The 22,894-nt window shown below is 39.4% G+C and overlaps 1 protein-coding gene across 8 annotated transcripts in view; it reads right to left on the bottom strand.

Annotated features, from left to right (window-relative positions):
- Positions 1–366: 366 nt before the first annotated feature.
- The window catches only part of LOC121373100 (myosin-VIIa-like), a 138,680-nt gene continuing 116,152 nt past the window's right edge, over positions 367–22,894 (bottom strand). For 7 of the 8 annotated variants that reach the window (XM_041499599.1, XM_041499550.1, XM_041499572.1 and 4 more), the window contains 11 exons: positions 22,750–22,878; positions 16,582–16,755; positions 15,821–16,048; positions 14,386–14,801; positions 13,983–14,146; positions 12,440–12,627; positions 11,633–11,754; positions 9,011–9,171; positions 8,187–8,278; positions 2,606–2,667; positions 367–614 (listed from right to left, as the gene is read on the bottom strand). In XM_041499599.1, coding sequence (XP_041355533.1) covers positions 437–614; positions 2,606–2,667; positions 8,187–8,278; positions 9,011–9,171; positions 11,633–11,754; positions 12,440–12,627; positions 13,983–14,146; positions 14,386–14,801; positions 15,821–16,048; positions 16,582–16,755; positions 22,750–22,878 — 1,914 coding nt within the window. In that variant the 3' untranslated portion in view covers positions 367–436. The remainder of the gene's footprint in view (positions 615–2,605; positions 2,668–8,186; positions 8,279–9,010; positions 9,172–11,632; positions 11,755–12,439; positions 12,628–13,982; positions 14,147–14,385; positions 14,802–15,820; positions 16,049–16,581; positions 16,756–22,749; positions 22,879–22,894) is intronic. The other variant, XM_041499594.1, reaches the window with a different exon arrangement.

Here is a 22,894-nt window from a genome sequence, read left to right as displayed (position 1 = left end):
TGGTTAGTGTACTGTTCGTACCTATAGGCTGGTGGTTGACTGTGTAGTGTACTGGTCGTACCTATAGGTTGGTGGTGGACTGTTTAGTGTACTGTTCGTACCTATAGGCTGGTGGTTGAATGTGTAGTGTACTGTTCGTACCTACAGGCTGGCGGTTGACTGTTTAGTGTACTGGTCGTACCTATAGGTTGGTGGTTGACTGGTTAGTGTACTGTTCATACCTACCGGCTGGTGGTTGACAGGTTAGTGTACTGTTCGTACCTATAGGCTGGTGGTTGACCATTTATGGTACTGTTTGTACCTACAGGCTGGTGGTTGACTACTTAGTGTACTGTTCATATCTATAGGCTGGTGGTTGACTATTTAGTGTATTGTATGTACCTACAGGCTGGTGGTTGACTATTTAGTGTATTGTATGTACCTACAGGCTGGTGGTTTACTCAAAGTGTACTGTATTGTACCTCAATGTTTTCTGCAGTCGATTTATACAGTCGGACACGATAATATTGCGGCGTGTCCTCAGAAACTGGGTCAGCTCCTTCAACAGGTTGGTGCTTGGTGCAAAACAACCAGTGGCCAGCCACATCAACTCCCAACCACGGTCCTCACTGATTCTGAAATATAGAGCATAACATCAGTGTTACACAATGAGACATGCAATAACATAAGTGTTACACAGGCGAGACATGCAATAATGTCAGTGTTACACAGACGAGACATGTAATAACATCAGTGTTACACAGGCGAGACATACAATAACGTTAGTGTTACAGGCGAGACATGCAATAAAGTCAGTGTTACACAGATCAGTCATGCAATAGCATCAGTGTTACACAGACCAGACATGCAATACACACTGTGTTACACAGACAAGACATGCAATAGCATCAGTGTTACACAGGCAAGACAAGCAATAACATCAGTGTTACACAGACATGACATGCAATACACTCAGTGTTACAAAGGCATGACATGCAATAACATCAGTGTTACACAGACAAGACATGGAATAGCATCAGTGTTACACAGGCATGACATGCAATACACTCAGTGTTACACAGACAAGACATGCAATAGCATCAGTGTTACACAGGCATGACATGCAATACACTCAGTGTTACACAGACAAGACATGCAATAGCATCAGTGTTACACAGGCAAGACAAGCAATACACTCAGTGTTACACAGATAAGACATGCAATTACACAGGCATGACAAGCAATACACTCAGTGTTACACAGACAAGACATGCAATAGCATCAGTGTTACACAGGCAAGACAAGCAATACACTCAGAGTTACACAGACAAGACATGCAATACACTCAGTGTTACACAGGCATGACAAGCAATACACTCAGTGTTACAAAGACAAGACATGCAATAGCATCAGTGTTACACAGGCAAGACAAGCAATACACTCAGTGTTACAGGCAAGACATGCAATAACATCAGTGTTACAAAGACAAGACATGCAATACACTCAGTGTTACACAGGCAAGACAAGCAATACACTCAGTGTTACACAGGCAAGACAAGCAATAACATCAGTGTTACACAGGCAAGACATGCAATACACTCAGTGTTACACAAACAAGACAAGCAATAACATCAGTGTTACACAGACAAGACATGCAATACACTCAGTGTTACACAGGCACGACAAGCAATACACTCAGTGTTACACAGACAAGACATGCAATACACTCAGTGTTACACAGGCAAGACAAGCAATACACTCAGTGTTACAAAGACAAGAGATGCAATAATGTCAATGTTACACAAGTGAGACATACAATAACGTCAATAGTACACAGACAAGACGTAATAATGTCAGTAGTACACAGACAAGACACAATAACATCAGCAGTACACAGGTGAGTCATGCAATGACTTCAATATTACACACTCAAGACATGTAATAACCTCAGTATTACACACACAATAAGACATGCAATAATGTCAGTATTATACAGACAAAACATGCAATAACATCAGTATTACACACACAAGACATACAATAACTGCAGTATTACACACTCAAGGCATGCAATAACATTCAAAATAATTAGTGTTACACAGACAAAAAAAGCAATAATGTCAGTATTACACAGAAGATAATAAACAATTCTGAAATTCTGTCAATCAGTTTACATCAACTTTCAATCACAGTCAGTCAGGATACTGGTCTAAATTATAGTGATCCTGATGTATTAAGTTTTAATTTAATTGTTAAGCATGTATGATGATGATTATGATGAACAATTAAAATGTAACATATAATCATGAGTTAAAGGAATGTTTTTTGTTTCCTTTACTGGCCTCGGTGGCGTCGTGGTTAAGCCATCGGACATGAGGCTGGTAGATACAGGGTTCACAGCCAGGTACCAGCTCCCACCTAGAATGAGATTTAACAACTCAGTGGGTAGGTGTATAAGACCACTACACCCTCTTCTCTCTCACTAACCACTACCAATTAACAACTAACTCCCTGTTCTGGACAGACAGCCCAGATGAGGTGTGCTTGAATCTTAATTGGATATAAGCATGAAAACAAGTTGAAATGAAAAATGAAAACAGAGGACTGTCAAAACTACAAAACCTACTTGTTCTTATTATCGGTGAGTTGTTTCATAATTTGGCAGTAGATTTCATCTCGGAGAATTTCCTAAAATAAAACAAACCAAAAAATTAAAAGGCTGCAAGATTCTGAAACAAACATAGGTGCTGGAAGCAAGGACTGGGAAGCACTAACCCCCCGCTCCCAAACACACACTCTAGAGGCTGAATATGTCTTAGCCCCCTAATTGAAAGGCAAATGAGTAAATCCACCCCATCACCTATCCTACCTACAGCAACTTGTTTGGTACGATTCCAGAAACACACAATAGTATTTGTTTTATTAATTATTATTAAAAAATGTTAGGCCTGATCTCGTAATGAAGACTTACAAAATATTATTGAAACACTTCATACAGTTTTCATGTGTAGAACTTGGTCCGAACGGACGTAGAAAGAAAATGTGATTTTTAAGAAAAGTATTTTAACATGCGTCCTGCACCAGTGTAGAAGTGTCTGCTAATCGTATGATCCTGAAGATCGATATTGCTTATTTTAATACTTAAAATGGATGTAACTATCTTTAATAGGTGTCATTTCGAAGAATCTTAACAAAACTTGCCTTTATTCCAAAACAATAGCGGTTTTTATTGACGACAATAAACTTGTAAATGCCATAAGTAAATTATCCCAGACGGGATCGCCATGTGTGTTTGTGTTATCATGTGACAAGGTCAGATGCCGTTTTGAGCGAGGTTATCACGCGAAGCAATAGTAAATGATGAGAGATTTAATAAAAATTTTTAATTTAAAACTAATATTTTGGTTTTAATTTAAGTCTATGGTGTGATCTATTAACCATACTACTCGATTTAGAAAAAGAATTAAGTAGATAGCCAATTTTGTTTTTGAATAATAGGGTCAAATGCACATACTACCATCAACACATTTTTGTAACTTGTGGACATTGTGTCCAACATTACCTAGACACTAAAAATATGTATACTATCTCTATTACTTTATATATCTTTGTCAAATGACACAAGATTTTAAAAAAGGTATATGCCCTTTCACTTCCTGTCATTTTCAAATGAACATAATTAATTCTGTTACCATGGTAACCAATGCAAAAAGAGGAACCGTTTCCCATATGAAATGTTTTAAATGAATTTATTTGAATACAAATCACTGTATAATGATGTAATAATAAGCTCCCAGCTGTTTACAAGAGATGGGTGAAAATTGTTAATTCTGTTACCACGGTAACCAATGCAAAACAAAACAAATTTCTAACAAAATATCATTTTCAAGGACTGAGAAAAAAACCCAATGTATAGTGACATAATTGTACTATGCCTGTAGGAAAGATATATGAAGCTTATTAATTCTGTTACCATGGTAACCAGTTCAAAACTATATGATACCATGGTACCCAGATCGAAACTGTTACCATGGTAACCAATGCAAACTATTGGTTACCATGGTAAGGCATGTAAAACTGGAAACTATTTGCTGTGTGCATGCAACTTTTGGGTCATACGGTCAAAAGTAAAGGACACCAGTAATCAATAATTTGAGGGTACTTGAAAACTCCACATCATAACTGCCGCAACTAGGTGGATATGGGGTTTGGAATCTTTTGAAATTGGACACTGTATTTCATGTACACACTTTAAGCAGCAGCTATCTTACTATAATCATTCTAAAAATTATTAAAACATATCCATTAATTCCCAAGATTTTAGGGTACATAATTTTACCCTTCATACCCTCTGGCAGAAACCCTGGACACTGATATTAGAATAATAGAAATAGTAAAAAGGATTTTATGCATTTCCGTAATTTATTGTGACACAAGATACTTGCCATAGTGCTTCACACGGTCACAATTGTAAAAAAAAAGAAAAATGTCCATTCATCTAAAAAATGTTTTAAACCCAAAGAAACAAACAACAACATGTGAGCCCTAATTAAAATTCAATATGTATGTACCGTATACATAATGTGTATCCAATGTTGAACACTTATGCATGATACAAAATAGATCTAAACGGTCACCTGAGTAAATTGCTGACCACAACTACCAAACACATGGAGTGCGGAACACTAATTAATAGATGTGCTACTGAACATTTTTTGTTTTCTTCCTAGTTCATTTAAGTATTTATTTTAATTATTATTGTTAAAAAAAAATTCAACAAAACTGGCCCCTTGTCTGGGAATAAGCCCACCCCATGCCGTGCTCACAATGAGTTGTCTTGGCCCCCTGGGCTTATTTCCGGTTAAATACGGTATATACACTGGTCATCTATTTGCCTTTATATATTATTTGAATACTATCCAGGTATAGCATTTCGGGCAAATGAGCTGGCCTAAAACCTTTTCACAATGTAGTTCCATCATTTTACTCTGATAAATATTAGTTGTAATCCATGTAAAAATATGTAGTGATTCATTTGCAACCCTATATAGCTGTTCATGGCTGTAACTAGGATTTAAACAATGAACCAATGAGCATGGAATGTGCAAGACACCATTTTGTGGTCATTTCAGGAAGGTTACATACTTAAAACATCAGTATCAATAAACTATTTTTATATTATTCCCCCCCCCCCCCCCCCCCTCCCATGCATTCCTCCCACACCAGGGGCGGGATGCAGCCCAGTGGTAAAGCGCAGTTGGTTTGGGATTGATTCCCATCGGCGGGCTCACTGGGCTATTTCTCGTTCCAGCCAGTGCTCCATGACTGGTATATCAAAGGCTGTGTTATGTACTATCCTGTCTTTGGGATGGTGTATATAAAAGATGCCTTGCTACTAATGGAAAAATGTTGGGGGTTTTCTCTCTAAGACTACTAGTATGTCAAAATTACCAAATGTTTGACATCCAATAGCCGATGATTAATAAGTGTGCTCTAGTGGTGTCGTTAAATAAAAAATAAAACACACACACACACACACCATTGCCTCTACCCATTAGCCGAGACCCTGCTGTTTGGCAGTAAAGCTAATATGAATAATAATTGTTGTTATCTAGATTCAGGGATTTTCGTTCAACTCTGGCAGAAATCTGCCTGCATCCTCAACAAAAATGAGAGCCCGTACGCTTAGGCCTATGCCGCTTCATTTTTAATTTTTTTGTAAATTTTGAGCCCTGTCGCTTAGGCCCTTGGAGAGGGAGGTCAGAATGTGTTTATGTGTGGAACAAAATGTAGTTGGAACTGATTAAAAAAAAATTAAGAAGTCAAAAATGTGAAACGTTTATGCGTGACGCACAGTAGTCCGAGCAGACGTAGAAAATGTGCTCCCTACCGCAATAGGTTACTTGAGATGTCACATAAGTAAATGTTTAAAACATTATTATCGGAATCATGAATTTATATTTGTGCAACTTCTTCTGACATGTTTATTGACGGAGTGAAAGAAGAAGAAATCACTGGCAGTTGGTCCCGCGAAGTATTGTATCTGGGTCAAGTGTTGATAATATAGGTCAACTACACTTCGAAGTTTTTGCGATTTTTCTTTGATATTTTTATCAACAATATAGGATCGTTTTATGATTTGTGATTATTACATCCTGAATACAACATTTTAATTGCATTAAATGATTTGTTTAACGATTTTTGAGACAAAAACAATGTTTCGGGTCGTTGCCTACACAACAGTGTCCGCCCTGCTAAAGTACGTGGAATGTTTTTCTTTTTAATTGTTATTTAAAGAAAAATAAAAAAAATATCACCATATTTTTAAAATAAAAAAAGTGATTACTTACTCTGAATCTATTGCAAACCATTATCCTACTGTAATTTTCACATTTTATATAGGTCCATATAGTTAGCGCACGATTTTTTGGGGTGTTGCGTAACACGAAAAAGGACCCTGTCGATGTTCTAAACAACGGTCGATAACTGTTGCATGGGAAAAAAAATGGACCTCGCGGTAAGGGTGTGTATACCCCCGACGAATCCACACCAATTGGTACCAGTACAGGCCTGATGTACTAATCATAAGCGTATGGGATCCCGTTTTGTTTTGTAGGGGTGGGAGAGGGAGAAGGGCAGGCTAATTTGTGCCCGAATTAAACGAAAATACCACCAACTAAAAAACAACATTTATTAGTTTTAGCGTTACTGCCAACCAGCTATATATAATATAGGGTTTCAAACGAAGCACCACACAATTTTACATGGATTTAATTACAACTAGTATTGTGGCTACTAGTACATGATGAAAAGGTTTCAGACCAGCTCAATTTGCCCGAATGTCTCTGTCGTATTCGCCAAAATTTTAGATTTTGGTACTAATAAATTTATCAAAATACAATAGATCCAACAGCTTACCTCATGATGATTAATTTATCTTTATAACATTTGCAGATATGTGTGCAGGGAATGGGTCGACTCCACCCCCCCCCCCCCCCCCCCCCTTTCCGGTCCCTGCTCGAGCAGATTAAAAAAAATAAAAATTCAATACATATTCCGGCGGAGCATTACAGAAATCCCCTATAAACTTCGCTCTCCAGACACCCCTACCTAAAATCCCAGCACACATGCCTGATTTTTAAAAGATTGTCATCCACCATACAACATTATTACAAAACATTCACTGCTTATATATGCTTATTCATAAAAAGCCATGCATGGCACCCCCTCCTCCCCACACACCAAATCCTTGGATCCGCGACTGGTACAGTAATAAAAACAAAAAACCGGTGGTGCCACATAATTATATGTGACACGCAATGAGAATGTTTTGTGATTGGTTATTGAAAATAATGTAGGTCACGATATTCTGCAGACTACTTCAGCAGATATTCGTAACCTATCGTTTGTAATTCATTTTTTAAAAATGAGAACAAATATATATCCACTCAGTAGTGATTAATACTAATGTGAATGTTGAAAAGGAAAAACTGGCAGAAAAACAACACACAACAAAACAACGACGAACACCGAGCACATGTGCGTATTCGATCATATAGTCGACATAACTGTTCAAGTAAACAGCTAGTTAGAATATCGTCTGCTGTAGTATAAGTAACCACGTTGTAATTATTAATGAAAACAGTTAGCCGCACATGCAAGCAATGTGTACTACTGCTGTCAAATTGTATGGTGGAAAATGTGCTGTCACATGACCTGTTGTTTATAAATAGAAACAGGGAAATGGCGCTTTTCGACGACTGTTTATGCCGTCGGATTACAATTATTTGATTGTGTTTGTACCTTTTTTAGGCATTAAAAGTGATACTTTTTCTAATTTAATGCAACTGTCATAATGTAGTTCATATATAATAGTATATTATGACAACTTTGTAGAGATAAAAGAAACCGCTACCAAAAACCCCAAGAAACAATAACAAACAATAGCACGCGCCATTTGACGGGTCATTTTTGTTTTTAAAAAAACATAAGATGTACAACAGCAATTTAGCAAATATTTGGATATGTCATTCTAAGACTATTTATTGACATTTTCTTACTTTGTTTTTGACAAAAATGTCAACAATTAATTTAGAAAACGATTTTTAAATGAAAACAATGCTAAGTGACATTGTGATGATGCTTGACGTGTATACACGTCAACGGCAGGATAAGGGTTGAGACAGTGACAACAAAAGCATACTCACGTTTCTAAGTGGGACTTCAAAAATCTGATCAGTCAACTCGTTGGCAATCCTGCCTCGCCGTGATGGGTGGTCTCCCATGTACTTCAGAATAGGTACACTTGTTAAGGAATAAATTAATGGGTGGATGGGTGGGTGGATGGGTCGGCGGATGGAGATATGGATGAAAGAAAGGAAGGATGGATGGATGGATGGATGGGTGGTCTCCCATGTACTTCAGAATAGGTACACTTGTTAAGGAATAAATTAATGGGTGGATGGGTGGGTGGATGGATGGATGGATGGGTGGGTGGATGGATGGGTGGTCTCCCATGTACTTCAGAATAGGTACACTTGTTAAGGAATAAATTAATGGGTGGATCGGTGGTTGAATGGGTTGGGGGATGGAGAGATGGATAGATGGATGGATGGATGGATGGATGGATGGATGTGTGGATGAATGGATGGATGGATGGATGGATTTATGGATAGGTAGGTGGGTGGATGGATGGATAGATGGATGGATGGATGGATGGACGGATTGATAGATATATGAATGGAAGGAGATATGAATGGATGAAGAGATGAATGGCTGGATGGCTGCATGGATGGGATAGATGGGATGGATGTATAGATAAATGGATGAATGAAGAATAAACAAGAATTAATAAATTAATGTGATCTACTTAACAAGCATCTAATGGTACTAAAACTAAATAATTGTCTTTTCCAAATGGTTAAATGATGAAAATACACTAGATAGCATCTTTAAGATTTGCTTGAAGCAATAATCGACCAATAAGTGTATTAATAGTACTGAACATAATAATATATCATTATAAGGATATCGAGAAAACTCATGCAGGCTTCTGAGCATTGCTCTTCTTTTCCGGCCAGTTTCTTCAGGAGTGGCAGTTTGAGCGGATCCTTCGAGTACCTCCACAGCTCATCATTCCTCCGTCTGTTAGGGGCTCGCAGTGTCTTGCTCAGCGTTCGCTTTGGAGGGGGCCTGTGAAAGATAAAGAAGGAATGGGAATGTTTAACAAACATGGGTGGGAATTGGTAAAAAAGAAACTGTAAAAAAGAAGAAATCTAGAGGGCCCCTGGAAATTCTTGAAATCCTAGGTTAAAATCTGTGCCATCGGACACATTTTGGAGGAAAGAACGCTTAAAATGTGAGGAAACGCAATGTTCCATGAGAGGAAAACAGCTGATCTGAGGAGAATTCCGACCCCTGAACAATACTGGTAACTCGTTATTTGAAACTAAATGAATAGGCAGGTATCTGAGAATTGAAAATTTGCATAAATAATTTATAGGTTACACAAAACAGCAAGTAAGGTGTCATAGACAGGGTTGTACATGCCATGGACTTTGATATCTATAATAATATACCATTACAGGGGTGCAGAAATGGAAAATATTTCACTAGCCCGCCGGACCAGAACCAACTAAAATTTCTATTAGTCCATCAGCCTACAGAATATATTATTGTTCAACAATATTATAATATACTCTGTCTTCACCTCAAATGATATGTATTTTTTTTTTTTTTTTAATGACAAAATATTAAGGATGCTTGGTAAGTGATAATATCATGTAGCAAATGAAAACAAGACCCAAACCTTGACTGACAAATTAATAAATTTTGAAATACTCTGGTAAATACTAAGTTTTTCACATTTCTTTTATATAGATTTACAAAATTCAAGTGACATACCGAAAGTGTTTAACATATCAATCTATTCAGAACATACCGCAGGTTCAATGCAAAAACAAAAAATTAAATTAGTCAGTTACAAAAAGCCTATCGGACTGGTAGTTGCATTTTGTAACTCGTCCGTCAATTTTTTTACTCGTATTTGGCAACCGGGCGAATACTTGCAGCAGCCCTGCATTATGGAGTACTGGCTGGGAGGAGAGAGAGAAATCAACGGACAGTGATTGATCCTGAAATCCATCACACCTCAAGCATTTTACAGGGTACATTTTGTTCAGTATTGTGTCACGATTCGTTACGTAAGTTTCAGAAATCGCTACACCATTCTAAAATGTTAAACAGTAAAATTTTGCTAATCCAAATTTTAAAACAAAATGTTTCTTCATTTGGCAACATGTTTATGGATGTGCGAGTGAATATGTACGTAATTACATAAATACTGTGTGTACATGCATGTGTATGTGTTCTATGCATGCAGCAGTATGTATGCATACTGTTATGTAATATACACTCAAAGAAAGATAACAGTTAGTTTTTTATCAGAAGAAGTAAAGTTTTTTTTATTTAACGACGCCACTAGAGCACATTGATTTTTTATCTTATCATCGGCTATTGGACGTCAAACATATGGTCATTCTGACTCTTGTTTTTTAGAGGAAACCCGCTTTCGCCACATAGGCTACTCTTTTTACGACAGGCAGCAAGGGATCTTTTATTTGCGCTTCCCACAGGCAGGATAGCACAAACCATGGCCTTTGTTGAACCAGTTATGGATCACTGGTCGGTGCAAGTGGTTTACACCTACCCATTGAGCCTTGCGGAGCACTCACTCAGGGTTTGGAGTCGGTATCTGGATTAAAAATCCCATGCCTCGACTGGGATCCGAACCCAGTACCTACCAGCCTGTAGACCGATGGCCTGCCACGACGCCACCGAGGCCGGTTTATCAGAAGAAAGACAAAGAGAGAAATCAGACTATAGGTAGTACTAAACCAAATAACTTCTGGCTGGGTCAAAGTTCGAGGTGTACCCAACTTTTGATAGAGAAGTTACCACCACAAGTCCTGTGATTTGAATAAATGTGACTCTGTTGGTTGTAAAAAAAAAAAAAAAAGTTTTATCTGCGTGAAAAAATGTATGCAATTTTATTTCATCTAGTACCACTGTTTCAAGTAGCCTTGTGCTTCAAACATGTATCGGGTACTCAAATTTTGTGCGGAACTAGGGTAGTCATAGATGGTACCCGTTATCTCTGAAATGAGTAGCTAGCTTGACCCCCAATTTTTTTCTGATTCACTTTAAGGGTGAGGGGGTGATAGTATTTATATGTGGTGTTTATGTCGATTGATACGCTGCAGGTAGGAGTTTTCGCCACATATGTTACTATTGTCATCTTTGGGATTTGATTTGGTAGCATATATCCTGAAAGGTGAGGTAAATTTGTGTTTTGGCATCTTGGCACATTTCATGACTAACATGATTAGTCTGACAACTGGTTGAGAGCAAGGCTCCAAAATTAATTTTATGGCTTGGGAAGAAGTCTCTGCTTCTAACAATTATGTCTGGAAGCAAATGCTAGATTTTAAGACGTAGTTTTTCACCACTTGTATTAAATATAACTTTATGGTGAGGGGTGATAGTATTTATATCCGTGGTGTTTATGTCTATAGATCGGAGTTTTAGCCACATATGTTACCATTGTCGTCTATGGGATTTGATTTGGTAGTATACACCCTATAGACCCACTAACCTGAAGTGGTCGTATGAATACTGTTCCAGGGTGTGCACCTTCTCCCCTATGTGTCCCTCCACCTCCTCCTGGACAGGAACCAGCAACTTCTGGGTCTGGTCCCCAGACTGAACAAACAGATTCTGAAATCAAGCAATATGTCTGTTCAACAACTCCAAACTATGGCTATGCGTAATACAATTGTATAATTGTTTAATGACTTTTTTTTACCAGTATCTTATTAGAGGTTTTGTGATGATGGGCAGGACAGACTACACTCACCAGTATCTCATTGGGGGGTTTCATGATGGTGGACAGCAATCACCAGTATCTCATTGGGGGGTTTCATGATGGTGGACAGCACTCACCAGTATCTCATTGGGGGGTTTCATGATGGTGGACAGCACTCACCAGTATCTCATTGGGGGGTTTCATGATGGTGGACAGCACTCACCAGTATCTGATTGGGGGGTTTCATGATGGTGGACAGCACTCACCAGTATCTCATTGGGGGGTTTCATGATGGTGGACAGCACTCACCAGTATCTCATTGGGGGGTTTCATGATGGTGGACAGCACTCACCAGTATCTCATTGGGGGGTTTCATGATGGTGGACAACACTCACCAGTATCTCATTGGGGGGTTTCATGATGGTGGACAGCACTCACCAGTATCTCATTGGGGGGTTTTGTGATGGTGGGCAGCACTCAGCATTATCTTGTTGGGGGGTTTCATAATGTTGGGCAGGATGTAGATTAGACTCACCAGAAGCTCGTTGGGGGCGGGTGGTGTTTTGTGATGGTGGGCAGGACGTAGACTACACTCACCAGTATCTCATTGGGGGGTTTCGTGATGGTGGGCAGGACGTAGACGCACTCGGCTGGGAAGTCGCCCTTGGTTCCGGTGTGGATGTTCTCTCCGTAACACCAGCCCGAGGTCATCACGGTCTCGCCACTCTCCTGGTCCAGGATTATCAGGTGACCCTTGCTGAAACTCAGGAACGTCGAACCCTCACCTGTATCATGGAATAGAAAGAAATGCTTGTTTAATGACACCTTGACAAATTTTGAGAGATTAAAGTGGGTTATGAATTTTTTTTTTAAATCCATTAATTTGAATTATTGGTAGTATTGTGTGGAATTAATTACCTGTACAGTGTCAAATTAATGTCTGTTTACATGTAAAATGCGAAATTATCATATGTTTACCTGTATATTGGGAAATTAATGTATTTTTACATGTTTAGCATGAAAATAATATCTACTTATCTGTGTAGTCTAAGTGTATATTTACTTGACAATGTATAGTCCTCGATGACTGTATAATTTATAAATATCTATTTACCTGTGTAGTCCTAGATGGCTATGTAAGTGTATATTTACCTGTGTAGTCCTGGATGGCTGTATAACTGTATATTCACCTGTGTAGTCCTGGATGGCTTTATAACTGTATATTCACCTGTGTAGTCCTGGATGGCTTTATAACTGTATATTCACCTGTGTAGTCCTGGATGGCTTTATAACTGTATATTCACCTGTGTAGTCCTGGATGGCTTTATAACTGTATATTCACCTGTGTAGTCCTGGATGGCTTTATAACTGTATATTCACCTGTGTAGTCCTGGATGGCTTTATAACTGTATATTCACCTGTGTAGTACTGGATGGCTGTATAACTGTATATTCACCTGTGTAGTACTGGATGGCTGTATAACTGTATATTCACCTGTGTAGTTCTGGATGGCTGTATAACTGTATATTCACCTGTGTAGTCCTGGATGGCTGTATAACTGTATATTCACCTGTGTAGTCCTGGATGGCTGTATAACTGTATATTCACCTGTGTAGTTCTGGATGGCTGTATAACTGTATATTCACCTGTGTAGTCCTGGATGGCTGTATAACTGTATATTCACCTGTGTAGTTCTGGATGGCTGTATAACTGTATATTCACCTGTGTAGTCCTGGATGGCTGTATAACTGTATATTCACCTGTGTAGTCCTGGATGGCTGTATAACTGTATATTCACCTGTGTAGTCCTGGATGGCTGTATAACTGTATATTCACCTGTGTAGTCCTGGATGGCTGTATAACTGTATATTCACCTGTGTAGTCCTGGATGGCTGTATAACTGTATATTCACCTGTGTAGTCCTGGATGGCTGTATAACTGTATATTCACCTGTGTAGTCCTGGATGGCTGTATAACTGTATATTCACCTGTGTAGTCCTGGATGGCTGTATAACTGTATATTCACCTGTGTAGTCCTGGATGGCTGTATAACTGTATATTCACCTGTGTAGTCCTGGATGGCTGTATAACTGTATATTCACCTGTGTAGTCCTGGATGGCTGTATAACTGTATATTTACCTGTGTAGTCTTGGATGGCTATGACATATTTGGATCTCTTCTTTAGCCCCTCGAGGAAGGTTACGACGAGGTCCTTTATGTCCTCCGCGTTGGGCGAGGTGAACGTGTACTCGTGGCCCTTCACCGTCGCCAGCGTGAAGCTCTGGCCGTGCATCTTACCCGTGCTACAACACAACAGTAGAGTTAAGCCATTTTAATTCTACTTCTACAGTACACAAAAACAATAAACACTGGCTTCTTAAAGTTGGTAATTATATATACAGCACACAGCCGGTGTGAAGCTGTGACCGTGCATTTTCCCCGTCCTGAAACACAACAGTTCGAGTTTAGCCATTTAAAAAAAAATTAATTCTTTTATTTTTTTAATTAACGTTTAAAAAAACCAAAACATTTCCCCACTTACCGACTACTCGACACGGCTGTAATTTCAGGAAAAGACAACTCCAGCAAGACCTGTTCCTGGTCATCCACCACGTAAACCCCTGTCCAATTGACAGCGATTATCACATCATTCTTTGGCAGGCTGGGCCCGGCGAACTTGTATGCCTCATAGAAACGAGAAAACAGCAGTGGCCATTTGTATTTGGCATAGCTGACGATGTCCTCCTTGACCTTGAGAGGCTTGATCCTCTCGTTGGAGAAGTAGGGACTCTTGAGCTTGTTGACGACCGATGACATCCAGAACTGGATGGCGTTGGCCTTCTGGAGATAGGAGTCCGGGATGTACGAGGTCAACAGAGACTGCAGGCGTTCGGGGTTCAGGTTGTTGCCGTAGTCCACGTAGTACTGTTGGGAAGCAATCATCGCTAGGTCTTCATCCTGGAATGATTAAAAAATATATATATAAAAATCGGAAGGAGGAGGACATGTTTTATTTAACAACGCACTCAACATATTTTATTGACGGTTATATGGTTTTAGACATATGGTAAAACGATGCACTCAACACATTTTATTCACGGTTATATGGCGTCAGACATGTGGTAAAACCACGCACTCAACACATTTTATTTACGGTTATATGGTGTCAGACATATGGTTAAGGACCACACAGATTTTGAGAGGAAACACGCTGCTGCCACTTCATGGACTACTCTTTTCGATTAGCAGCAAGGGATCTTTTATATGCGCCATCCCACAGATAGGGTAGTACATACCACTGCCTTTGATATACCAGTCGTGGTGCACTGGCTGAAACGAGAAATAGCCCAATGGATCCATCGACGGGGATCGATTTCAGAACAACCGCGCATCGAGCAAGTGCTGTACCACTGGGCTACGTCCCATCCTATATACAAATCGGAGCGTGTAAACAGGTTTGTGTAGAGGAGAGTTAAAAGTTAACGTTTGTCTTGTTTAACAACGTTAAAGCAGACTGACATAGTCTGATAGGAAAACCAGCTACATTTTTTTTTATTAGTAGCAAGAGATCTTTCCCACATACGGGACAGACTGAGTAATAACCCATCTTGCCCACAAACAAGGATCGAGTTAAACTGTCTCAAGTTCAGCATTGCCTTTTTCATCCCCACTAATATCTGCAAACTATTTTGACTTAGTCTAGTTCCCAAAGTGATAATTCAGTTTACTGTGTAGCATAAAACCCCCACAACTATTGGGTGTTAAAGTCATTAAGATAGAAGAACAGGTGAAAAGAAAAAAAAAGAAATAGAAAAAAACATCATATCTCACCTTGTCACACCTGTATTCATTAAGTGAAAACAAAAAAGAAAGAAATATAAAAAATGTGTATCTCAATTTGTCACACCTGTACTCATTAAGACATAAGGACAGGTGAGAAAATGAAATAAAAGAAATATAAAAACTGTGTATCTCACCTTGTCACACCTGTACTCCCCAAACTTGATTCCACGGACGACCTGCTGGTAGATGAGATTGGTCGCAACCGGGTCCTCACTCGGGTCGTGCCACGGTGCGAAGATTTCCTTGCGGAAGAACAGCCTCCAGGGGGCGTTGCGCTCCTGGGCTCCCTGCTCTTTGGCGTACTGCTCACACTGCGATATCGCGTCCATCACGTGGTCTCCACCGCTTCCAAGAGACGACACCTGGTTAACAACAAGAATATATCTCAGACATTGATACATGTACCTGATAAAATACAATAAGGAATATTCAGGACGTCAAGTGATGAAGGTAGCTCCCTAGACTGGTTTTCACACACAAGGCAAAAAGAAAAATCAATCCGATAAAACTTTCAGAATTGACGAGGCTATGCAGCTTTTTTTTGTGCTTATGTTTATGTTCCACTGATCTGCCCTAGTCTCTCCTCATTTACTTCGGTATTCTAAATGCTTTTCATCACATTTCATCCATATAGCCAAGGCAACTTCTATGACTTCAACTTTGCCACAATATTATTATTTGAGGTTGTGCAGCATTATTTCGGGAATAAAATTCACCAAATATTCTTAAAATTCTCAATTGGCAAATTAGAATAAGCATTATTTCTGGAATAAAATTCACCATATGTTCTTAAAATTCTCAGCTGGCGAATTTGGATAACAAGCATTATTTCTGGAATAAAATTCACCAATGTTCTTAAAATTTTCAATTGGTGATTTTGGATAGCAAGCCAAACCTTGTCGAAAAGAGCGATGTAGAGGGAGAATCCGAACTGGTCCTTGAGCACGATTTTGTCCGACAGCTGCTGACAGAGTTCACGCGCCGTGGTGGCCGAATCCGCGAGCAGCGTCTTCGTGTTGCCGTCCATGAACGTGATCGGCAGCATCAGCGGCTTCTTAGACTTGGTCGCCTGGATACAAGGAGAGAAATGAAAGGAATGATCGTTTAATGATACCTCGAGATAATCTACAACCAATCACACACAACATGGGCAGTCTATTAGAGTTATGTTCCACCCTGTAGTGTAATAAACTAACAAGACGATGATCGTCACCTGAAGATATTCTACAACCAATCACACACAACATGGGCAGTCTACTAGAGTTATGTTCCACCCTGTAGTGTAATAAACTAACAAGACGATGATCGTCACCTGAAGATATTCTACAACCAATCACACACAACATGGGCAGTCTATTAGAGTTATGTTCCACCCTGTAGTGTAATAAACTAACAAGACGATGATCGTCACCTGAAGATATTCTACAACCAATCACACACAACATGGGCAGTCTACTAGAGTTATGTTCCACCCTGTAGTGTAATAAACTAACAAGACGATGATCGTCACCTGAAGATATTCTACAACCAATCACACACAACATGGGCAGTCTACTAGAGTTATGTTCCACCCTGTAGTGTAATAAACTAACAAGACGATGATCGTCACCTGAAGATATTCTACAACCAATCACACACAACATGGGCAGTCTACTAGAGTTATGTTCCACCCTGTAGTGTAATAAACTAACAAGACGATGATCGTCACCTGAAGATATTCTACAACCAATCACACACAACATGGGCAGTCTACTAGAGTTATGTTCCACCCTGTAGTGTAATAAACTAACAAGACAATGATCGTCACCTGAAGATATTCTACAACCAATCACACACAACATGGGCAGTCTACTACAGAGTTATGTTCCACCCTGTAGTGTAATAAACTAACAAGACGATGATCATCACCTGAAGATATTCTACAACCAATCACACACAACATGGGCAGTCTACTAGAGTTATGTTCCACCCTGTAGTGTAATAAACTAACAAGACGATGATCGTCACCTGAAGATATTCTACAACCAATCACACACAACATGGGCAGTCTACTAGAGTTATGTTCCACCCTGTAGTGTAATAAACTAACAAGACGATGATCGTCACCTGAAGATATTCTACAACCAATCACACACAACATGGGCAGTCTACTAGAGTTATGTTCCACCCTGTAGTGTAATAAACTAACAAGACGATGATCGTCACCTGAAGATATTCTACAACCAATCACACACAACATGGGCAGTCTACTACAGAGTTATGTTCCACCCTGTAGTGTAATAAACTAACAAGACGATGATCATCACCTGAAGATATTCTACAACCAATCACACACAACATGGGCAGTCTACTAGAGTTATGTTCCACCCTGTAGTGTAATAAACTAACAAGACGATGATCATCACCTGAAGATATTCTACAACCAATCACACACAACATGGGCAGTCTATTAGAGTTATGTTCCACCCTGTAGTGTAATAAACTAACAAGACGATGATCATCACCTGAAGATATTCTACAACCAATCACACACAACATGGGCAGTCTACTAGAGTTATGTTCCACCCTGTAGTGTAATAAACTAACAAGACGATGATCATCACCTGAAGATATTCTACAACCAATCACACACAACATGGGCAGTCTACTAGAGTTATGTTCCACCCTGTAGTGTAATAAACTAACAAGACAATGATCGTCACCTGAAGATATTCTACAACCAATCACACACAACATGGGCAGTCTACTAGAGTTATGTTCCACCCTGTAGTGTAATAAACTAACAAGACGATGATCGTCACCTGAAGATATTCTACAACCAATCACACACAACATGGGCAGTCTACTAGAGTTATGTTCCACCCTGTAGTGTAATAAACTAACAAGACGATGATCGTCACCTGAAGATATTCTACAACCAATCACACACAACATGGGCAGTCTACTACAGAGTTATGTTCCACCCTGTAGTGTAATAAACTAACAAGACGATGATCATCACCTGAAGATATTCTACAACCAATCACACACAACATGGGCAGTCTACTAGAGTTATGTTCCACCCTGTAGTGTAATAAACTAACAAGACGATGATCATCACCTGAAGATATTCTACAACCAATCACACACAACATGGGCAGTCTATTAGAGTTATGTTCCACCCTGTAGTGTAATAAACTAACAAGACGATGATCATCACCTGAAGATATTCTACAACCAATCACACACAACATGGGCAGTCTACTAGAGTTATGTTCCACCCTGTAGTGTAATAAACTAACAAGACGATGATCATCACCTGAAGATATTCTACAACCAATCACACACAACATGGGCAGTCTATTAGAGTTATGTTCCACCCTGTAGTGTAATAAACTAACAAGACGATGATCATCACCTGAAGATATTCTACAACCAATCACACACAACATGGGCAGTCTATTAGAGTTATGTTCCACCCTGTAGTGTAATAAACTAACAAGACGATGATCATCACCTGAAGATATTCTACAACCAATCACACACAACATGGGCAGTCTACTAGAGTTATGTTCCACCCTGTAGTGTAATAAACTAACAAGACGATGATCATCACCTGAAGATATTCTACAACCAATCACACACAACATGGGCAGTCTACTAGAGTTATGTTCCACCCTGTAGTGTAATAAACTAACAAGACGATGATCGTCACCTGAAGATATTCTACAACCAATCACACACAACATGGGCAGTCTACTAGAGTTATGTTCCACCCTGTAGTGTAATAAACTAACAAGACGATGATCGTCACCTGAAGATATTCTACAACCAATCACACACAACATGGGCAGTCTACTAGAGTTATGTTCCACCCTGTAGTGTAATAAACTAACAAGACGATGATCATCACCTGAAGATATTCTACAACCAATCACACACAACATGGGCAGTCTACTAGAGTTATGTTCCACCCTGTAGTGTAATAAACTAACAAGACGATGATCATCACCTGAAGATATTCTACAACCAATCACACACAACATGGGCAGTCTACTAGAGTTATGTTCCACCCTGTAGTGTAATAAACTAACAAGACGATGATCATCACCTGAAGATATTCTACAACCAATCACACACAACATGGGCAGTCTACTAGAGTTATGTTCCACCCTGTAGTGTAATAAACTAACAAGACGATGATCATCACCTGAAGATATTCTACAACCAATCACACACAACATGGGCAGTCTACTAGAGTTATGTTCCACCCTGTAGTGTAATAAACTAACAAGACGATGATCATCACCTGAAGATATTCTACAACCAATCACACACAACATGGGCAGTCTACTAGAGTTATGTTCCACCCTGTAGTGTAATAAACTAACAAGACGATGATCGTCACCTGAAGATATTCTACAACCAATCACACACAACATGGGCAGTCTACTAGAGTTATGTTCCACCCTGTAGTGTAATAAACTAACAAGACGATGATCGTCACCTGAAGATATTCTACAACCAATCACACACAACATGGGCAGTCTACTAGAGTTATGTTCCACCCTGTAGTGTAATAAACTAACAAGACGATGATCGTCACCTGAAGATATTCTACAACCAATCACACACAACATGGGCAGTCTACTAGAGTTATGTTCCACCCTGTAGTGTAATAAACTAACAAGACGATGATCGTCACCTGAAGATATTCTACAACCAATCACACACAACATGGGCAGTCTACTAGAGTTATGTTCCACCCTGTAGTGTAATAAACTAACAAGACGATGATCGTCACCTGAAGATATTCTACAACCAATCACACACAACATGGGCAGTCTACTAGAGTTATGTTCCACCCTGTAGTGTAATAAACTAACAAGACGATGATCGTCACCTGAAGATATTCTACAACCAATCACACACAACATGGGCAGTCTACTAGAGTTATGTTCCACCCTGTAGTGTAATAAACTAACAAGACGATGATCGTCACCTGAAGATATTCTACAACCAATCACACACAACATGGGCAGTCTACTAGAGTTATGTTCCACCCTGTAGTGTAATAAACTAACAAGACGATGATCGTCACCTGAAGATATTCTACAACCAATCACACACAACATGGGCAGTCTACTAGAGTTATGTTCCACCCTGTAGTGTAATAAACTAACAAGACGATGATCGTCACCTGAAGATATTCTACAACCAATCACACACAACATGGGCAGTCTACTAGAGTTATGTTCCACCCTGTAGTGTAATAAACTAACAAGACGATGATCGTCACCTGAAGATATTCTACAACCAATCACACACAACATGGGCAGTCTACTAGAGTTATGTTCCACCCTGTAGTGTAATAAACTAACAAGACGATGATCGTCACCTGAAGATATTCTACAACCAATCACACACAACATGGGCAGTCTACTACAGAGTTATGTTCCACCCTGTAGTGTAATAAACTAACAAGACGATGATCATCACCTGAAGATATTCTACAACCAATCACACACAACATGGGCAGTCTATTAGAGTTATGTTCCACCCTGTAGTGTAATAAACTAACAAGACGATGATCGTCACCTGAAGATATTCTACAACCAATCACACACAACATGGGCAGTCTACTAGAGTTATGTTCCACCCTGTAGTGTAATAAACTAACAAGACGATGATCGTCACCTGAAGATATTCTACAACCAATCACACACAACATGGGCAGTCTACTAGAGTTATGTTCCACCCTGTAGTGTAATAAACTAACAAGACGATGATCGTCACCTGAAGATATTCTACAACCAATCACACACAACATGGGCAGTCTACTAGAGTTATGTTCCACCCTGTAGTGTAATAAACTAACAAGACGATGATCGTCACCTGAAGATATTCTACAACCAATCACACACAACATGGGCAGTCTACTAGAGTTATGTTCCACCCTGTAGTGTAATAAACTAACAAGACGATGATCGTCACCTGAAGATATTCTACAACCAATCACACACAACATGGGCAGTCTACTAGAGTTATGTTCCACCCTGTAGTGTAATAAACTAACAAGACGATGATCGTCACCTGAAGATATTCTACAACCAATCACACACAACATGGGCAGTCTACTAGAGTTATGTTCCACCCTGTAGTGTAATAAACTAACAAGACGATGATCGTCACCTGAAGATATTCTACAACCAATCACACACAACATGGGCAGTCTACTAGAGTTATGTTCCACCCTGTAGTGTAATAAACTAACAAGACGATGATCGTCACCTGAAGATATTCTACAACCAATCACACACAACATGGGCAGTCTACTAGAGTTATGTTCCACCCTGTAGTGTAATAAACTAACAAGACGATGATCGTCACCTGAAGATATTCTACAACCAATCACACACAACATGGGCAGTCTACTAGAGTTATGTTCCACCCTGTAGTGTAATAAACTAACAAGACGATGATCGTCACCTGAAGATATTCTACAACCAATCACACACAACATGGGCAGTCTACTAGAGTTATGTTCCACCCTGTAGTGTAATAAACTAACAAGACGATGATCGTCACCTGAAGATATTCTACAACCAATCACACACAACATGGGCAGTCTACTAGAGTTATGTTCCACCCTGTAGTGTAATAAACTAACAAGACGATGATCGTCACCTGAAGATATTCTACAACCAATCACACACAACATGGGCAGTCTACTAGAGTTATGTTCCACCCTGTAGTGTAATAAACTAACAAGACGATGATCGTCACCTGAAGATATTCTACAACCAATCACACACAACATGGGCAGTCTACTAGAGTTATGTTCCACCCTGTAGTGTAATAAACTAACAAGACGATGATCGTCACCTGAAGATATTCTACAACCAATCACACACAACATGGGCAGTCTACTAGAGTTATGTTCCACCCTGTAGTGTAATAAACTAACAAGACGATGATCATCACCTGAAGATATTCTACAACCAATCACACACAACATGGGCAGTCTACTTAGAGTTATGTTCCACCCTGTAGTGTAATAAACTAACAAGACGATGATCATCACCTGAAGTTCCAGCCAGCTCGGCGGTTGATTTCTGGGTCCATTGAAGAACGTTCTTCGCAGTCGTTCCTCGCAGTATGGGGCATAACCTGGGGGTCCGTCCTGGATGAAGTTCCGTAAGTACTTCACCAGCTGCAACAAAATAAAA

This window comes from Gigantopelta aegis, chromosome 1, assembly GCF_016097555.1.
Source record: "Gigantopelta aegis isolate Gae_Host chromosome 1, Gae_host_genome, whole genome shotgun sequence".
Lineage (NCBI taxonomy): Eukaryota > Metazoa > Mollusca > Gastropoda > Neomphalida > Peltospiridae > Gigantopelta > Gigantopelta aegis.
Note: the sequence above shows the minus strand (reverse complement) of the source record. Positions and strands in the feature narration are given on the sequence as shown.